This window comes from Desmodus rotundus, chromosome 11 (assembly GCF_022682495.2).
Source record: "Desmodus rotundus isolate HL8 chromosome 11, HLdesRot8A.1, whole genome shotgun sequence".
In the NCBI taxonomy this organism is placed as follows: domain Eukaryota; kingdom Metazoa; phylum Chordata; class Mammalia; order Chiroptera; family Phyllostomidae; genus Desmodus; species Desmodus rotundus.
In genome coordinates, this window is record NC_071397.1 from 58,732,073 (window position 1) to 58,746,258 (window position 14,186).

Consider the following 14,186-nt stretch of genomic DNA (forward strand, 5'->3'; position numbering starts at 1 on the left):
GACTTCATCCTGCTATATGTATGAATGGTATTCCGTAATATCTACGAATGTTAGGGTGCAAATCCTACTCAGAGAGGTTTAAAAATGATGCAATGCCCAATCAATAATAAAAAATTTATATAGTATTATAATGTAATATATATTAGATACCAATAATGAGTAATCTAATAACTAGAAGTGTATAATTTGAAAATCTGTGTCACAGTCTCTAAAATATATTTATTGCTTTTTAATGGAGCTTTCTGGAGTAATTATTTGTGGTTGAAAGATAACTCACCAGTGATGCCATTGGATTCCTGCTGCAGGTCACAGTACCAGAGTCGGTTTACGGGATCACATCCCTCCCTTATCGATAGCAACACATAGCGACCATCATCTGACAACTAGGAGGGAAATTAGAACAACGCAGGGGGCTGATTAGAACGTATTTTTGGTGAGAGTGCTGTTAAATATTAAGTAAAAAATAAAGGTTAAACTCAAAAGTTATCAGAAAAAAAAGATGAACATCCATCCATTTTAACTTATTTCACTCATAATCACAGTTTAACAAAACAGTGAAATATTTAAGTACAAAATATCAATAGCTAAAACTGAATATCAAAAATGACTCAATATGATGTTTTATTAAAATTCAGCCTATTTGTTTTTTTTAATAACAGAAGAAAGAGAGATTTATTAAGTGATAGTTCATTCCACAGAACACGGGAGTGGGTCGGCTCTGAGCAGAGATTCACCTCAGAGGCTGGAGGGATTCTATTGTTATAGGGCGGATATTTCCTGGCTAGTTTTGGTGGGGTTGTATCGTGCATGCAAAAATCCCATGATTTTCCTTGATTGGCCACCAGGGCAGGAGGGTCCCACAATGCTAATTTATTATAATGCTGTTATAATGAAGCAGGGGTCATGTAGCATCTCCTGCGCAGGTGCAGTCATGATTCACTGTGATTCAGTGCTGTTCCAGAAAGCAGGAACGACCTGTCTTAAAACAGGGTCTCTGTCCTGTAGCGATGTCCTTGGTCTTGGCCCTGGGGCACCCCCAGAGCTTTTTCATTCCTAAGGAACTGGTCTTAGAACAGAGCCTCAGCCTATTTCTTAACTGAAAATACACACAATCTGTCATTGTATATATTACTATGCCTGACTTTAAAGTTTCATCACAGGTTACATATTTTAAAAGTTGTCCTAAATGAGTAAAAATTAGCAAAATGGGCATGGATGCAAGGAAGTTCACTTGTGGTTCACTATGGTCACATTAACAATGTCCACGGAACCACTCTTTGTGCGTGTCTGTAGTCATCTCCACCACAGATGTCGGGAACAAAGGCCTGTCCTTCTGTGCATTTCTTTTATAGCATCAGGCAGGAGAATCTTAAGTAACCAAAACAATCTTGATAAAAAACTAATGCAACAGACATTATGGTTTTGAGTTGGTAGATATATAGATGGTATCATCTATATAGATGGTACCAAATATAGCTGCCAAATATATCACCAAATATAGATGGTATCAAACTATACATATATATGTATCCTTTTGAAACTAATTTTTTCATTCCACGTTGATTTATGTACATTTATTTCATTTAACTGCTGTATAATATCCCAACCTCAGAATATACCACAATTAACTGATGCATTTTCCCACCAATAAACAATTTTTTCCATTTTCTTCCTATTAAAAGCAACACTTTAGAAAAATTCTTGAATATGTTTATTGTGCCTTATATAAGTGTTTCCCTTACGCAAATGTTTCTATATAGAAGTAGAATTGCTCAGTGGTAGGAAATGCATAAATTCAACTCTATTAGATATTGCCAAATGAAGTGTTGTATCAACTCATTCTTCCTTTTCAGCAGTGCGTAACAGTTCCCATTTTTCCACATTCTACTATGACGATTAATTTAATGTGTCAACTTGGCTCTAATGTGCCAAACACCAGTACCTAGGTATTTGGTCAAACATTATTCTAGATGTTTCTGTGGAGGTATTCTTTTTGGATAAGATTAACATTCCCATTGGTGGACTTTGAATAAAAGTGATTATCCTGCGTAACTGTGAGAGAATCTGACCCAATCAGCCCGAGGCCTTTACAGAAAAAGACTAACTCCCCAAATCTCCAGAATTCTGCCAGGAGAGGGGCTCCAGCTGAAACCCTCCCCTGGGTTTCCAGCCTGCCAGGCTTTCCTGCAGGATCGGGAGTTGTCAAGCCTCCAAAGCACACTAGCCTTTTTCTAAAAAATAAATCTTTCTCTCTGTGCGCGTACACAGATCCTGTTGGTTCTGGTTCTCTGGAGAACCCTATCCTGCTTAACAACTGCCATCTGTTCATTCAATAAAAATTTCCTAAGCAGCTATTATGCTCAAGTCATTTTCTAGGTGTTAAAGATACATCAGTGAACAAATCAATAAAAAGTCACAGCCTAGTGGAGGAGACAAACACATAAGTATAGAATTGTGTGGAACACATGTAAAATGATAAATGCTGTGGAGGACACGAACTGGTCTGGGTAAGGGAGGCGGGATGTGTGGGAAGGGTCTACAGTCGTCAGGGTGACAGTCAAGTGCGGCCTCACTAGGAAGGTGTCTTTCCGCTGTCTTCTCCTGGCACTGTTGCAGATAAAACGCCATTTATCTTTTTCTACAAGACTTTCTGATTATCTTTGGTTTTCTGCAGACTGACCACAACGGGCTTTGCTATAGGACCCTGCTTGAGATTCGCTGAGTGCCTTGGATCTGTGGGCATGTCTATCACATTCGAAACATTTTGGCCATTTTTTCCTCTTATACAGGCTGGACCAAAAGTAGGTTTACAGTGGTGAGTACATAAAACGGCTTATTCTTGTATTAGTATTTATTAATTATTGTATTATTTTTCCATGTGAACAACAGGAAACCTACTTTCCCTCAGCCTGTGTATTTTGTGTCCCCTCATCCCTAAGACTTCAGATATGTAAGGCCGAATCGGTCGGTTTTGTTCCACAGTCAACAAGACTGTGTTCATCTTTCCCTCTTCATGGTTTAGTTCCAATTGTCTTGTCTTCAAATGCCCTGATATTTTCTTTAATAGTATCTAAACGGCTGTTAAACCCATGAAGAGAATTTTTCAATTCAGATAGTTAAATCATCACCTTTAGAATATTTCTTTTTTATATTTTTTCCTTTCTTCATTATAATAACACTACTAAAATCCCTTTAAAATCATTTTTATAATAGCTTTTAAAAAGCCCTTGTCTGATTGAAGTTAAGAACAATCTAACAATAGCCAGAGGGGAGAGGGGAAGGCATACTGGGGAGAAGGGTTTTCAGGAACTACTATAAAGGACACAGGGACAAAACCAAGGGGGAGGGTGGAAGCAGGGGAAGGAAGTGGGGAGTGGGGGTGGAGAAAATGCAGACAACTGTAACTGAACAATAATAAGATAATTTAAAAATTGAAAAAAAAAAGTCCTTGTCTGCTAATTCTACTACCTGCATTTCTGGATCTGTTTTATTCACTAATTTTTCTGGTGGTTATGCCACAATTTTCTGCTTATTTACAAATAGTAATATTTTTATTGGATTCTGAATAGTTTGAATGTTGTCTGGATTTTTCTTTCTTTATAAGTTCTGAGGCAGATAATTTGTTGGTAAATCAGCTTGATCCACTCAAGGCTTGTTTGCAGGCTTTGTTGGTAAGGTCTACAGTCCTGCCTCGGAGGCATGGCTCTCTGGGTTCTCTGCTGAATGCCCTGGCTATTCAAAAGGTCTTTCCACTTTGGTCAGAATGTGAGTCTCCCAGACTTTGGCAGTTGTTGGCTTACAGCTTCCTGGTAGTCGTTACCTTGCACCATGGAGTCCCCTTCCACGCATGCACCACCTAATAGTCAGCTGAAGATGCCAGGGGATGCAAGGAAGATTTCTGGGAGTCTTAATTCCTTCTTTTGGTATTCTGCCCTGACCATTGTGGCTCAGTTGGTTGGAGCATTGTCCCATGGACCAAGGGGTGGTGGGTTTCATTCCCAATTGGGGCACATGTCTGGCTTGCGGGTTCTGTCCCTGGCCTGGGTGCGTGTGAGAGGCAGCCAATCAATGCTTCTCTCTCACATTGATGTTTCTCTCCCCCTCTCTCTCTCTCCCTTCCTTTCTCTCTAAAATCAATGGGCATGTTTAGGTAAGGATAAAAGACAAAACAAAATAATACTTCAAAATTTTGTTCTTTATGCTTTAATAAAGACATAATTTTTTTTTAAATATATTTATTGACTATGCTATTACAGTTGTCCCATTCCCACCCTTCACTCTACTCCATCCTGCCCATCCCCTCCCTCTCACATTCCCCCCTATAATTCATGTCCATGGGTCATACTTACAAGTTCTTTGGCTTCTACATTTCCTATACTATTCTTACCCTCCCCCTGTCTGTTTTTTACCTACCATTTATGCTACTTATTCTCTGTACCTTTCCCCCCTCTCTCCCCCTCCCACTCCCCTGTTGATAACCCTCCACGTGATCTCCATTTCTGTGGTTCTGTTCCTGTTCTAGTTGTTGGTTTAGTTTGTTTTTGTTTTGGTTTTAGGTGTGGTTGTTAATAACTCTGAGTTTGCTGTCATTTTTACTGTTCATGTTTTTTATCTTCTTTTTCTTAGATAAATCCCTTTAACATTTCATATAATAAGGGCTTGGTGATGATGAACTCCTTGAATTTGACCTTATCTGAGAAGCTCTTTATCTGCCCTTCCATTCTAAAAGATGGCTTTGCTGGATAGAGCAATCTTAGATGTAGGTCCTTGCCTTTCATGAGTTGGAATACTTCTTTCCAGCCCCTTCTTGCCTGTAACGTCTCTTTTGAGAAATCACTTGACAGTCTTATGGGAACCCCTTTGTAGGTAACCATGTCCTTTTCTCTTGCTGCTTCTAAGATTCTCTCTTTCTGTTTAATCTTGGTTAATGTAATTATGATGTGCCTTGGTGTGTTCCTCCTTGGGTCCAGCTTCTTTGGGACTCTCTGAGCTTCCTGGACTTCCTGGAAGTCTATTTCCTTTGCCAGACTGGGGAAGTTCTCCTTCATTATTTGTTCAAATAAGTTTTCAATTTTTTGTTCTTCCTCTTCTCCTTCTGGCACCCCTATAATTCGGATGTTGGAACGTTTCAAGATGTCCTGGAGGTTCCTAAGCCTCTCCTCATTTTTTTGAATTCTTGTTTCTTCATTCTTTTCTGGTTGGATGTTTCTTTCTTCCTTCTGGTCCACACTGTTGATTTGAGTCCCAGTTTCCTTCCCATCACTATTGGTTCCCTGTACATTTCCTTTATTTCTCTTAGCATAGCCTTTATTTTTTTCATCTAATTTGTGACCAAATTCAACCAATCCTGTGAGCTTCCTGATTGCCAGTGTTTTGAACTGTGTATCTGATAGGTTGGCTATCTGTTCGCTGCTTAGTTATATTTTTTCTGGAGCTTTGATCTGTTCTTTCATTTAGGCCATTTTTTTTTTGTCTCTGTGCACCTGTTACATAAAGAGGCGGAGCCTTAGGTGTTCAAGGGGTGGGGTAACGGTGGTTCGCTGCACTGTGACGCTCTATGTGGGGGAGGGGCTGAGAGGGAGCAATGGTGCTTGCTCCACTCTCTGCTGGCTTTCAGTCACTTCCTCTGCTACCCACAATTAAACTGGGCCCCTCCAGTGCTGATTCCCAGGTGGGTGGGTTTGTGCATGCTCTAGGACCCTGTGACTCTCTCCAATTACCTCTCCTGTGAGGCTGGGAGTTTCTCCTGCTGCCGCCCCAACCCCCACGGTGTTTTCAATCTGAGGTTTGAGGCTTTATTTCCCCGAGCTGGAGCCCTGGGTTGCGTGGTCTGTTTTGATCCCCTGCCGTTCCTCCCGGTTTATCTGTGTGTGAATGTGGGGCTCCAGGGTCTGCCAGCTGCAGCCAGGCCAGCCCCGTTCCACAATCCACCACCTTGCTGGGTCTACCAGCCACCACCTTGCCGTGAGTCCTCTCCGCCTGGCTGCCCGTCTCTGCCCCTCCTACTGGGCTGGATGAATGTTTCTTCTTTGTCTCCTTGGTTGTCAGACTTCCATACAGTTCGATTTTCTGTCAGTTCTGGTTGGTTTTTGTTTTTAAATTGTTGTCCTTCTTTTGGTTGTGCGAGGAGGCACAGTGTGTCTACCTACGCCTCCATCTTGGCCGGAAGCTCTAAAGACAGAATCTTTAGAGTTAAGTGTTTAAAGTAGTGCTACATCAATCATAAGTGATGTTTAATTTAATTCAGCTGTAGTAATTCATCCAAGAGAAAGATCAGGCCGCAAAACTCACTGCAAAAACCACACCGAACTTTTGATGATGGCTGTTTCAAGCACATGCAATAAGTTTTTCTCAGCCTTTCTGGCTCTACTAAATAGCAGCCTAAATTTCATGTAAGGCAGGAAGTCCTGAGGCACATTGCTGTTGGCATGCCAGTGAAGTCAGCATTTCTCACTCCCACTCCCCTCTGGACAACCCGAGATGTCCCACAGCCACTGACTGCATTTGTGAGGTGGATGTGTACCTGAGTTTTCAAACGCTCAAGGTCTCAGCTCTCAGAATCATTTACAAGTCACTACTAGCCCAAATATACAGTTTAGAAATACACCTTCTTCTGGCATAATTTAACCAATAACAATACCTACTGAACCGTGGCCTCACATTTACACTATATTTTGAGGCAATTAAAAACAATGAATTTTGGAAATCATTGGGAGGGGAAGACAAAAATCGTGTTGACGAGGACACCTGAATCTCATTAGAGAATTAAAAGTGAAAATTAAAAGAATTAAGAATGAACAGAATTAACATAAGGTGACTTTCCTGAAATCCTGAATGTGAAAGGGAACAGAGATAAGCAGGAAAGCTAAGGGCCCCATCAGGCCTCATGAAACAGTGTCAATTTCAGTCCACGAAATGCTGCTTTTGAAGGGGACACCCAGTAACAACAGCTACCGTACTCACCTGCATTTATCAACAGGAAAAGCATAACGTATAGGGGTATCGGACTTTATACTTTCTGTAAAGGAGCCACATTAATTCACTAAGAAATTTTAGTTGTGCAAATTGTGACATTAAGCTATGCTAAGATAGTAATATTTACCAAGGAAACCCTTAGTAGAACAGACATCATTCAAATAGTATTTTCCACATTATTCTGTCAGGTTCACATGTGTTGGTCCAACAAACATATAGTCCATGTGACCCAGCATACTCAAGAGTACAACCCCTACAAACCCAGTGGCCACGAAACCCCGGAATTTAGAGAGATGAGCAGCGACCAGAGCACACCTCAGGGAAACTGGCCCCGAATAATGTTTTTATGGAATGTCCAGTTAACGCCTAATGTGGGTGTAATGGCACTTCGTCCAGACCCTCAGGGTCTGCGTCCAGGGGCTTCATTTTCACAACGGGTCGTGGTCAGCTCTGCCATCGGTTTATCTGAGGCTTTTAAAACTATGAATCTACAGAAATAAGTGTGAACTGGAACTAATACGGTGATAATTGCAGTTTGTCTAGTGAACAGGATCTTTGTTTTTGCAAGAAAGCTGTATTACTACTTATCATTATTAGCATTATAAAACCTTTTAAGTCAATGAACCTGTCTATTTTCAGTATCAACAGTACGTAATAAAAACAGCCAGGCTTTCTAAATGACCTGAATGAGCTAGCTTTTCTTTGTGCATCTTTTATTTAGAGAAAATTAACAGATCACTTATTAATGATTTAAACTCCCATTCATTTAACCACCAACAAACTTGTCTGCTTTCCGAAGTGACAGGACACACAACCAACATTTACATATACACAGAGTATGTGGACTTTCAAAGAAAACCCGTGAGGTATTTTACGCCAGAGCTGCCAAACCGCAGTTACATGGACTTGTGTTAATAACCAAAACTTTATGGACAAGAAGTGTGTGTATAAACTTAGAATCCAATGAGAGGAGGGCAAAGAAAGTTTACTCATAATTTGAATCTATATGCATTTTTTCAAACTGAGGAAAGTATTTTCTTTTATATATTATAATAAAATAATTAATTGTGTATATAAAATAAGTATACTAAAAAGCAGTGAGACTTAAAGTTGTCCAGGAAATTAACAAAAGGAGCGGAAATGGATTTTAATAGCTTTGAGAGTTAACCTTCTCTGCTCTGAGAGGAACACGATTGTCAATTTTGTTTCAGAGATGCTTTTGAATTCCGTTTGTAATAGCTGTTAATCATAACATCCCTTTAATAATAAGCATGTCTGCAAAACTTAACTTAGAAAAACTGTTAAATGTCAAACTAATCACCTACAATGATGGCTTTTCTTTCATGGAGCTCATCATGGGTTTGTAATAAAAAGAGATTATGTCAGTAATAGAAGTGCAGAGGAGTCATAAACACACGTGATGTGCATTAGCAAACATTTCCAATAGGCAGTCATCAAATCAAATACCCAGCTTTCCGAATACAGTATGGTACTACAGCAGTGGGGGGAAGAGGAATCAATCCACACACGGTATGATAGGCTGTTTGGTATGCCACAAACAGATACAGCAGAAGTTTCCAGGAAAGAGAAGATAACCCATTCGAAGTGAAGTAAATAATGCAGAGATTCTACACATGATAGAGCCACTACTGTTTCTAATCTACTTGGTTGTTTTTCTGGCAGATAAGCCCGGTTATATAGGAATCCGCTGTTTGTTTTCTTTTCTCCCTTGCTGAGCAATACAGGGGTCAGGCGAGAAAAGTGGCTGATCAGCAAATCCTGCCTTATTGTGACAAAAACCAACCCTCCCATCTATGTGTTTCAGGTACACATAGAACAGCACCGCCTTCTAGCTTTACTCACATCCAGGTCTTTAGTCTGGCTTCCTGACTTTTCTGCCTTCCCAAGCATGCTGCTGAGATTTTGCTGCGTGCTAATCAGCATGATGGATATTATCACTTCATGCAGTGCTGATGAAAAAAAGGACACAGACAATGAGCCTTGGGCACACACAGTCCAGTTAGGAGTCCACCCCGGGGCTAACATAAAGACAGCCACTCAGCCGCTCCCATGCTGAACAGAGGGAGTCAGTCTCCAGGAGCCACTGGAAAGTGCAGGACTCTCCGCAGACAGCATAAGGACCTGAAGGGTCCCCAGTAAGAACACCTGCTGACAGCTCAATTTCTGAGGTTCAGGTCAAGAGGACAACGGTGTCTTTGAAGTGACACACAAACCAAACATGGGAGAAATTCTGTCATGACCCCCCACACTCTTTGTATCATATGAAAATATTGAAATAGATTAGGTTACTAGACCAAACCATCTTCTATAAGGGCCAGCGCTTTGCTCTTTGCTCTGGAGTGTCGCCTGGCACTAGCACAGCAGGGGGTGCAAAGCAAGGGCTTACTAGGTATTTGGAGAATAAATGCATGAACTGTGCTGACTGGGAAGAGGGCTGCTGAGCAAGTACCACTCCAACGCAAAACTAGCCAACGTGTAAGGGACAGGTGAGGCCCAGGTCCCTGAGGAACACCTGGACCTTTGACCATTTATGTTCTGTAAGCAAGGCTGGGTGCACTCCAGGCCCAGACGGTCTCTGTGGGCATGAACCTCAGCAGGGGAGGAAGAAAATCAACATTCATGAGTGCCTATGGTGAGTCAAGCATCAGGCAATGATTTCACATGTTAATGCGTGTATAATACATACCTAAAAATGTGTACATAAAAGTATGTGTATGTTAATTCAAAGGGTCACAAGTGAACACATGAAAATGGCTTATGGAGAAATATGTAATGAATATTAAGAACTAGGATTACTTCTTTACAAAAAGCCCTCTTTTTCCTTCAAGAATTAGGTTCTCAGTATAGGATTCAGCTAGATAATCACAAAGAGGCTGGGTATTTTCTCCCTAATCTTGTCCACAGGGACTTGATACATTTTCAGAATCTTCATTCTAGAGCACCCTCTGCTGGGAAAAGTGCCTGAAAGTGCTTGATTTCTTTGTGATTTCTCCCCGGAGATGCTCTACAAATACTTTTAAATAAAAAGCTTTTCTTTTCCTTTCTGACCAAGAAGGAAACGACAACCTCTATCCTTCTGCAATCATTGCCCTACAACTGAAGCCTCACGGTCTATATTAAATAATAATTGATATCATTGTTCTTCCAAGCCAAATCCTAAGTATCTGCTGTGTGTTATCCCCAGGGACATAAGGATGCTGCTGGGAGGGACTGAGAGCAGGAGGCTGGCAGGTGAGGAGGGCAGGGGTGAACACGGCCTGCACCTCCAGGATGGGGTAACCCAGGGCTCTGGCTTTCCCTGGATCAGGAGGTGCCAACAAGGTAGCTGGCCTCTGGTCACCTCAAAGGTCCCTCGGAAAAGGATGGGAGAGGGGCAGGACATGGCAGAGAGCTAGCAATCTCAAGGGAATCCTCCCAGGAGCAGAAGCTTTGAGGGACAATGTCAAAAGGCCAGCCTTTTGTAACCCACATGGGAGAACACCGAAATACAGAGGTTCCCAGGATTGAGGGGATCTCACTACAAAAGGACACCTAAGGGAGCTGGTGGACAGGGAGCAGCCATGAGAGATTGAAAAAAGGCTCCCGATGAGCAAAACTCCTGTTCCCCTTCCCTGCTTGGCCACTGAAGACAAAGAAACCAGGGTGAGGGAAGGGAAATGGGCATCTTGCCATTGCTCAGGATGGCCCCACCTGTGAAACGTCATTTCCAAGATCCAGTCGCACCATCCCCAGGGGTTCCTCCTGCCCCTTCACATTCCCTCCCTCCCAGCCCCCAAGCAACCACTGATCTGCCCTTGCATTTACAGACCAGTCTGCATTTTCTAGAGTGTTTTATAAATGGAATGAAACACTGTGTACTTTTTCTTTTGTGGCTTCTGTCACTGAGCATAAATAATTATTTTGAGATTCATCCATGTAGTTAGGTATATCAACAGTTCATTCCTTTTTACCACTGAGTATTTCTCCATTGCAGATATACCAAAATTTGGTCATTCATGTACTTTCCGGTGGATATTTGGGTTATGTCCAGTTTGGGGCTATCATGAACAAGGCTGTTATGACTATTCATGCAAGTCTTAAAAAAAAAAAAAAAAAAAAAAACAAGGGGAAGGATGAATCATCCCTGCCCCATCTGCTCACCAGCCTTGAGCTGGGGAGAGGAAGAAGCATGTAAACTGGAGTTGATATTTTGGTTTGGACTGCAATGACCCTGCAGTAACAGATCTAATACCCAAAAGTGTCCAGACGGCTATGGGTTCTGCCAGGTGGAAGGTGCTCGTCCTGGGGAGAGCTCTGTCCTAGGCAACAATGGGAAAAGTAAAGCTGCTTCCTGATTGGAATTTACAGATTTGCTCAAGCCAAGAAAGACCTGTCCAGTGAGGGAAAGCAGAGGAGCGATCTGTGAAGGAGGCAGCCGAGTCATGAGAAGACAGCATCTAGGGCACAAAGGGAAGTGAATCTGGATTGCAGCAGCCAGAGAGGAGGGGGACGGCAGCAAGCCAGAGAAACTGACACCCACTCCACACCCAGCCAGCCAGCCACGTGTGCCTCGAACCACACCCACAATGCCCGACACTCCAGGTCCCAGTGCTCTCAAATCCAGCAGCTACCTTCTTACCCAGGAAGCCTGCTTCAGGGTCTCTGAGAGGTTGTGATAATCCTCCAATCAGCCTTCCAGAGCTGAAAAGCCCTGGAGGAAACAGACCTGGAGAGATGAAGGGACTTACCCAACACCACAGGGGCAGGACTAGAAAAAAGTTCTCCCGATCCCTGTTCCAGGACACCACCATCTCAGTAACACTGGCTCTCCATTCAGAGACATTGTGAAATGTAGTCATGAAATTCGAGGTCAGAATGATGATCCTAAAGGCAACCACTTGAAAAATAAAAGCCACAATTGCAACACATGCATTTGCTGCCTGGTTGTGGAAAGGACTACTGCTGTTCTCAACAGCATGGGTCACTAGAGAAACTGTTGGGAAACTGTTCATTTCTCTTCATTGCTCTGAGTGCTCATCTGTGTGGAGTCATGGGAGATTGGGTCTAGGCAGTGACCACACACCAGCTTCGCGGAGCCCCCGGGCCTTCTCACACTTCCATGCCAGGGACAAGCAACTCCCCACATCGGTATTTTTCTCATGATCTAGCTTTTTCTGACCTGGAACTGAACCATCAATTGAGGATGGGCCTGAGGCTTCTGAAGGCTTACAGATTACAGAACTACAGGAGTCATGTCCAGGTGACAGCGTGCTCCTCTGTGCAGCAGGAAGTCCTCGCAGCTCAGAAAGATCACACACGGCAGGGAGAGGAAGGATGGGGACACCCACCTATGTCAGCCAGGCCTGCCCAGCCAACCCTGGCAACTGGTGGGGTGACGTCTGTCCAATAGGACGACCCAGGCAGCTGAAATAGAGCTTGGGGGAAGTCTCCACCTAGTTTGTGCTCGCTAAGCCGGCTTTCTTACAGACTTTCTTCGCACTATTCACTAATTAGGATCACTAATTAGGTCCCAATTTGTCCTTTTTTTTTTTTGTAAAACAACTTCATTTATTTCTGTTCACTACAGCTGCATCTCTTCACCTACTGTCACTGTTTAAACAGCCATTGCTGTTGTTTTTGTGTGACTTTTCCTCCTGACTAGAGACAGGAGTGCGTGGGGGTTGGAGGATACAGAGGCCACACATGCCCTGCAGGCAGTGCTGACTGTGGACGTGCAGGTCACCCGCCCTATCCTGTCCATGCGGCGGAATGATCGCCGCTTCCCCGGGTTGTGGTAAAGGTTACATTAGACAACTTACGGAAAGTGAACGTCTATTGAATGAGTGGTAGAAGGATCACTCAAACTATTTAAATCTGCTTTTCTTTTCAGTTGCCTACTTAGCAGAATTGAATATACAGACGTTAAATGTAGATGTGATGTATCTCTACATGATACAATGATGTATCGCCATTGTATTTTTAAAGACTGCTGCTCATAGCAGCGTTATTCAAATAGTGCTATGGAAACACCTCAAGTATCCATCAGTGAATGAACGGCAAAACGTGCCATATACATTGGTGAAATGTTCTTCAGCTTTAAAAAGGGGGGATTCTGACATGAGCTCTGACACGGACGAACCTTGACATTATGCTAAGTGAAATGGACCCGAAAGGACAAATACTATATGATGACATTTACGAGGTGCCTAGAGCACCCACAGCCACGGAGACAGAAAGTAGACTGGTGGTCGCCAGGGACTGGAGAGGAGGGCGGATGGGGGTGTACTGCTTAACGGGAGCATCTCCAGTTCCGCAGAATGAAACCTCTCTGGAGGTGGACGGTGCTGACGGCTGCACAACAGCGCAGATGCGCTCATCGCCACTCTGCCCGTGAAGTGATTACACTAGCGAATCTTAGGTTATGTACATGTAGCATGGTTTTAAAAGAAGTATTAAACAAAAACTAGTTGCTGCAACCAAGTGCTAACAAAGAGATCTGAGCCACTGGAGTGGCACATGGATTCCACCATTAGGCTGTTTTCTTTTAGATCAATTTGTGAAAATATACTTTCAGGCTTTATTATACTTTGATATTCAGGCTTTATTTTTAGTATTCCTGTTACTGTATCAACCAAATAAGTTTACTTTGATTAAAATAGGCCTGGTGCAACAAAATTATTAGCCCTGAAGCAAAAAGATTTCTCTAGGAGAGTGTGGTTTTGATTTTATGATAAATCCAGAGGGAATACAATTTGATTACTAAAGTATACTATGTTTATGTTTTCTACATCAACTCCCCTCTCCCAAAGAGAGGAGAAACATATGACCTAATATTTTTAGGCTTTTTGGTAGCATATTACATCTCCCTAACTGTTTCACTCAGATGAAAGTACAAATGTACATAATTTTATAGACAAAGACATATTATCCATAATAAGCAGAAGTCTTAAGTGAGAAGAAGAAACCTTAGTAGAGAGATTTGCAAACGGAGTCAGAAAAGCCATTAGAAGCAATGTGAGCGAAATACAACAGGAACTGCACCAGAAAAGTGTGCAGGGTGGGGAAGTAGGCCGGAAAGAAAAAGCATGAAAAAGGGCACAGTTTCAGGTAATACACCGGAAGTCCTATAAATTCATTTTGAACACACTGTATTAAAGTCTGGTGGAGTTTTCTCGTTGGGAACCGCCCTGCCTGGTTTCTGTGGCTGTGAT

General features: G+C 42.4%; 1 protein-coding gene across 1 annotated transcript in view; it reads right to left on the reverse strand.

Annotated features, from left to right (window-relative positions):
* Positions 1-14,186, reverse strand: part of PREP (prolyl endopeptidase) — a 105,054-nt gene that overhangs the window by 59,243 nt on the left and 31,625 nt on the right. Inside the window, exon 7 of the mRNA XM_024551771.3 lies at positions 278-383. Within this exon, the coding sequence (XP_024407539.2) occupies positions 278-383 (106 nt within the window). The remainder of the gene's footprint in view (positions 1-277; positions 384-14,186) is intronic.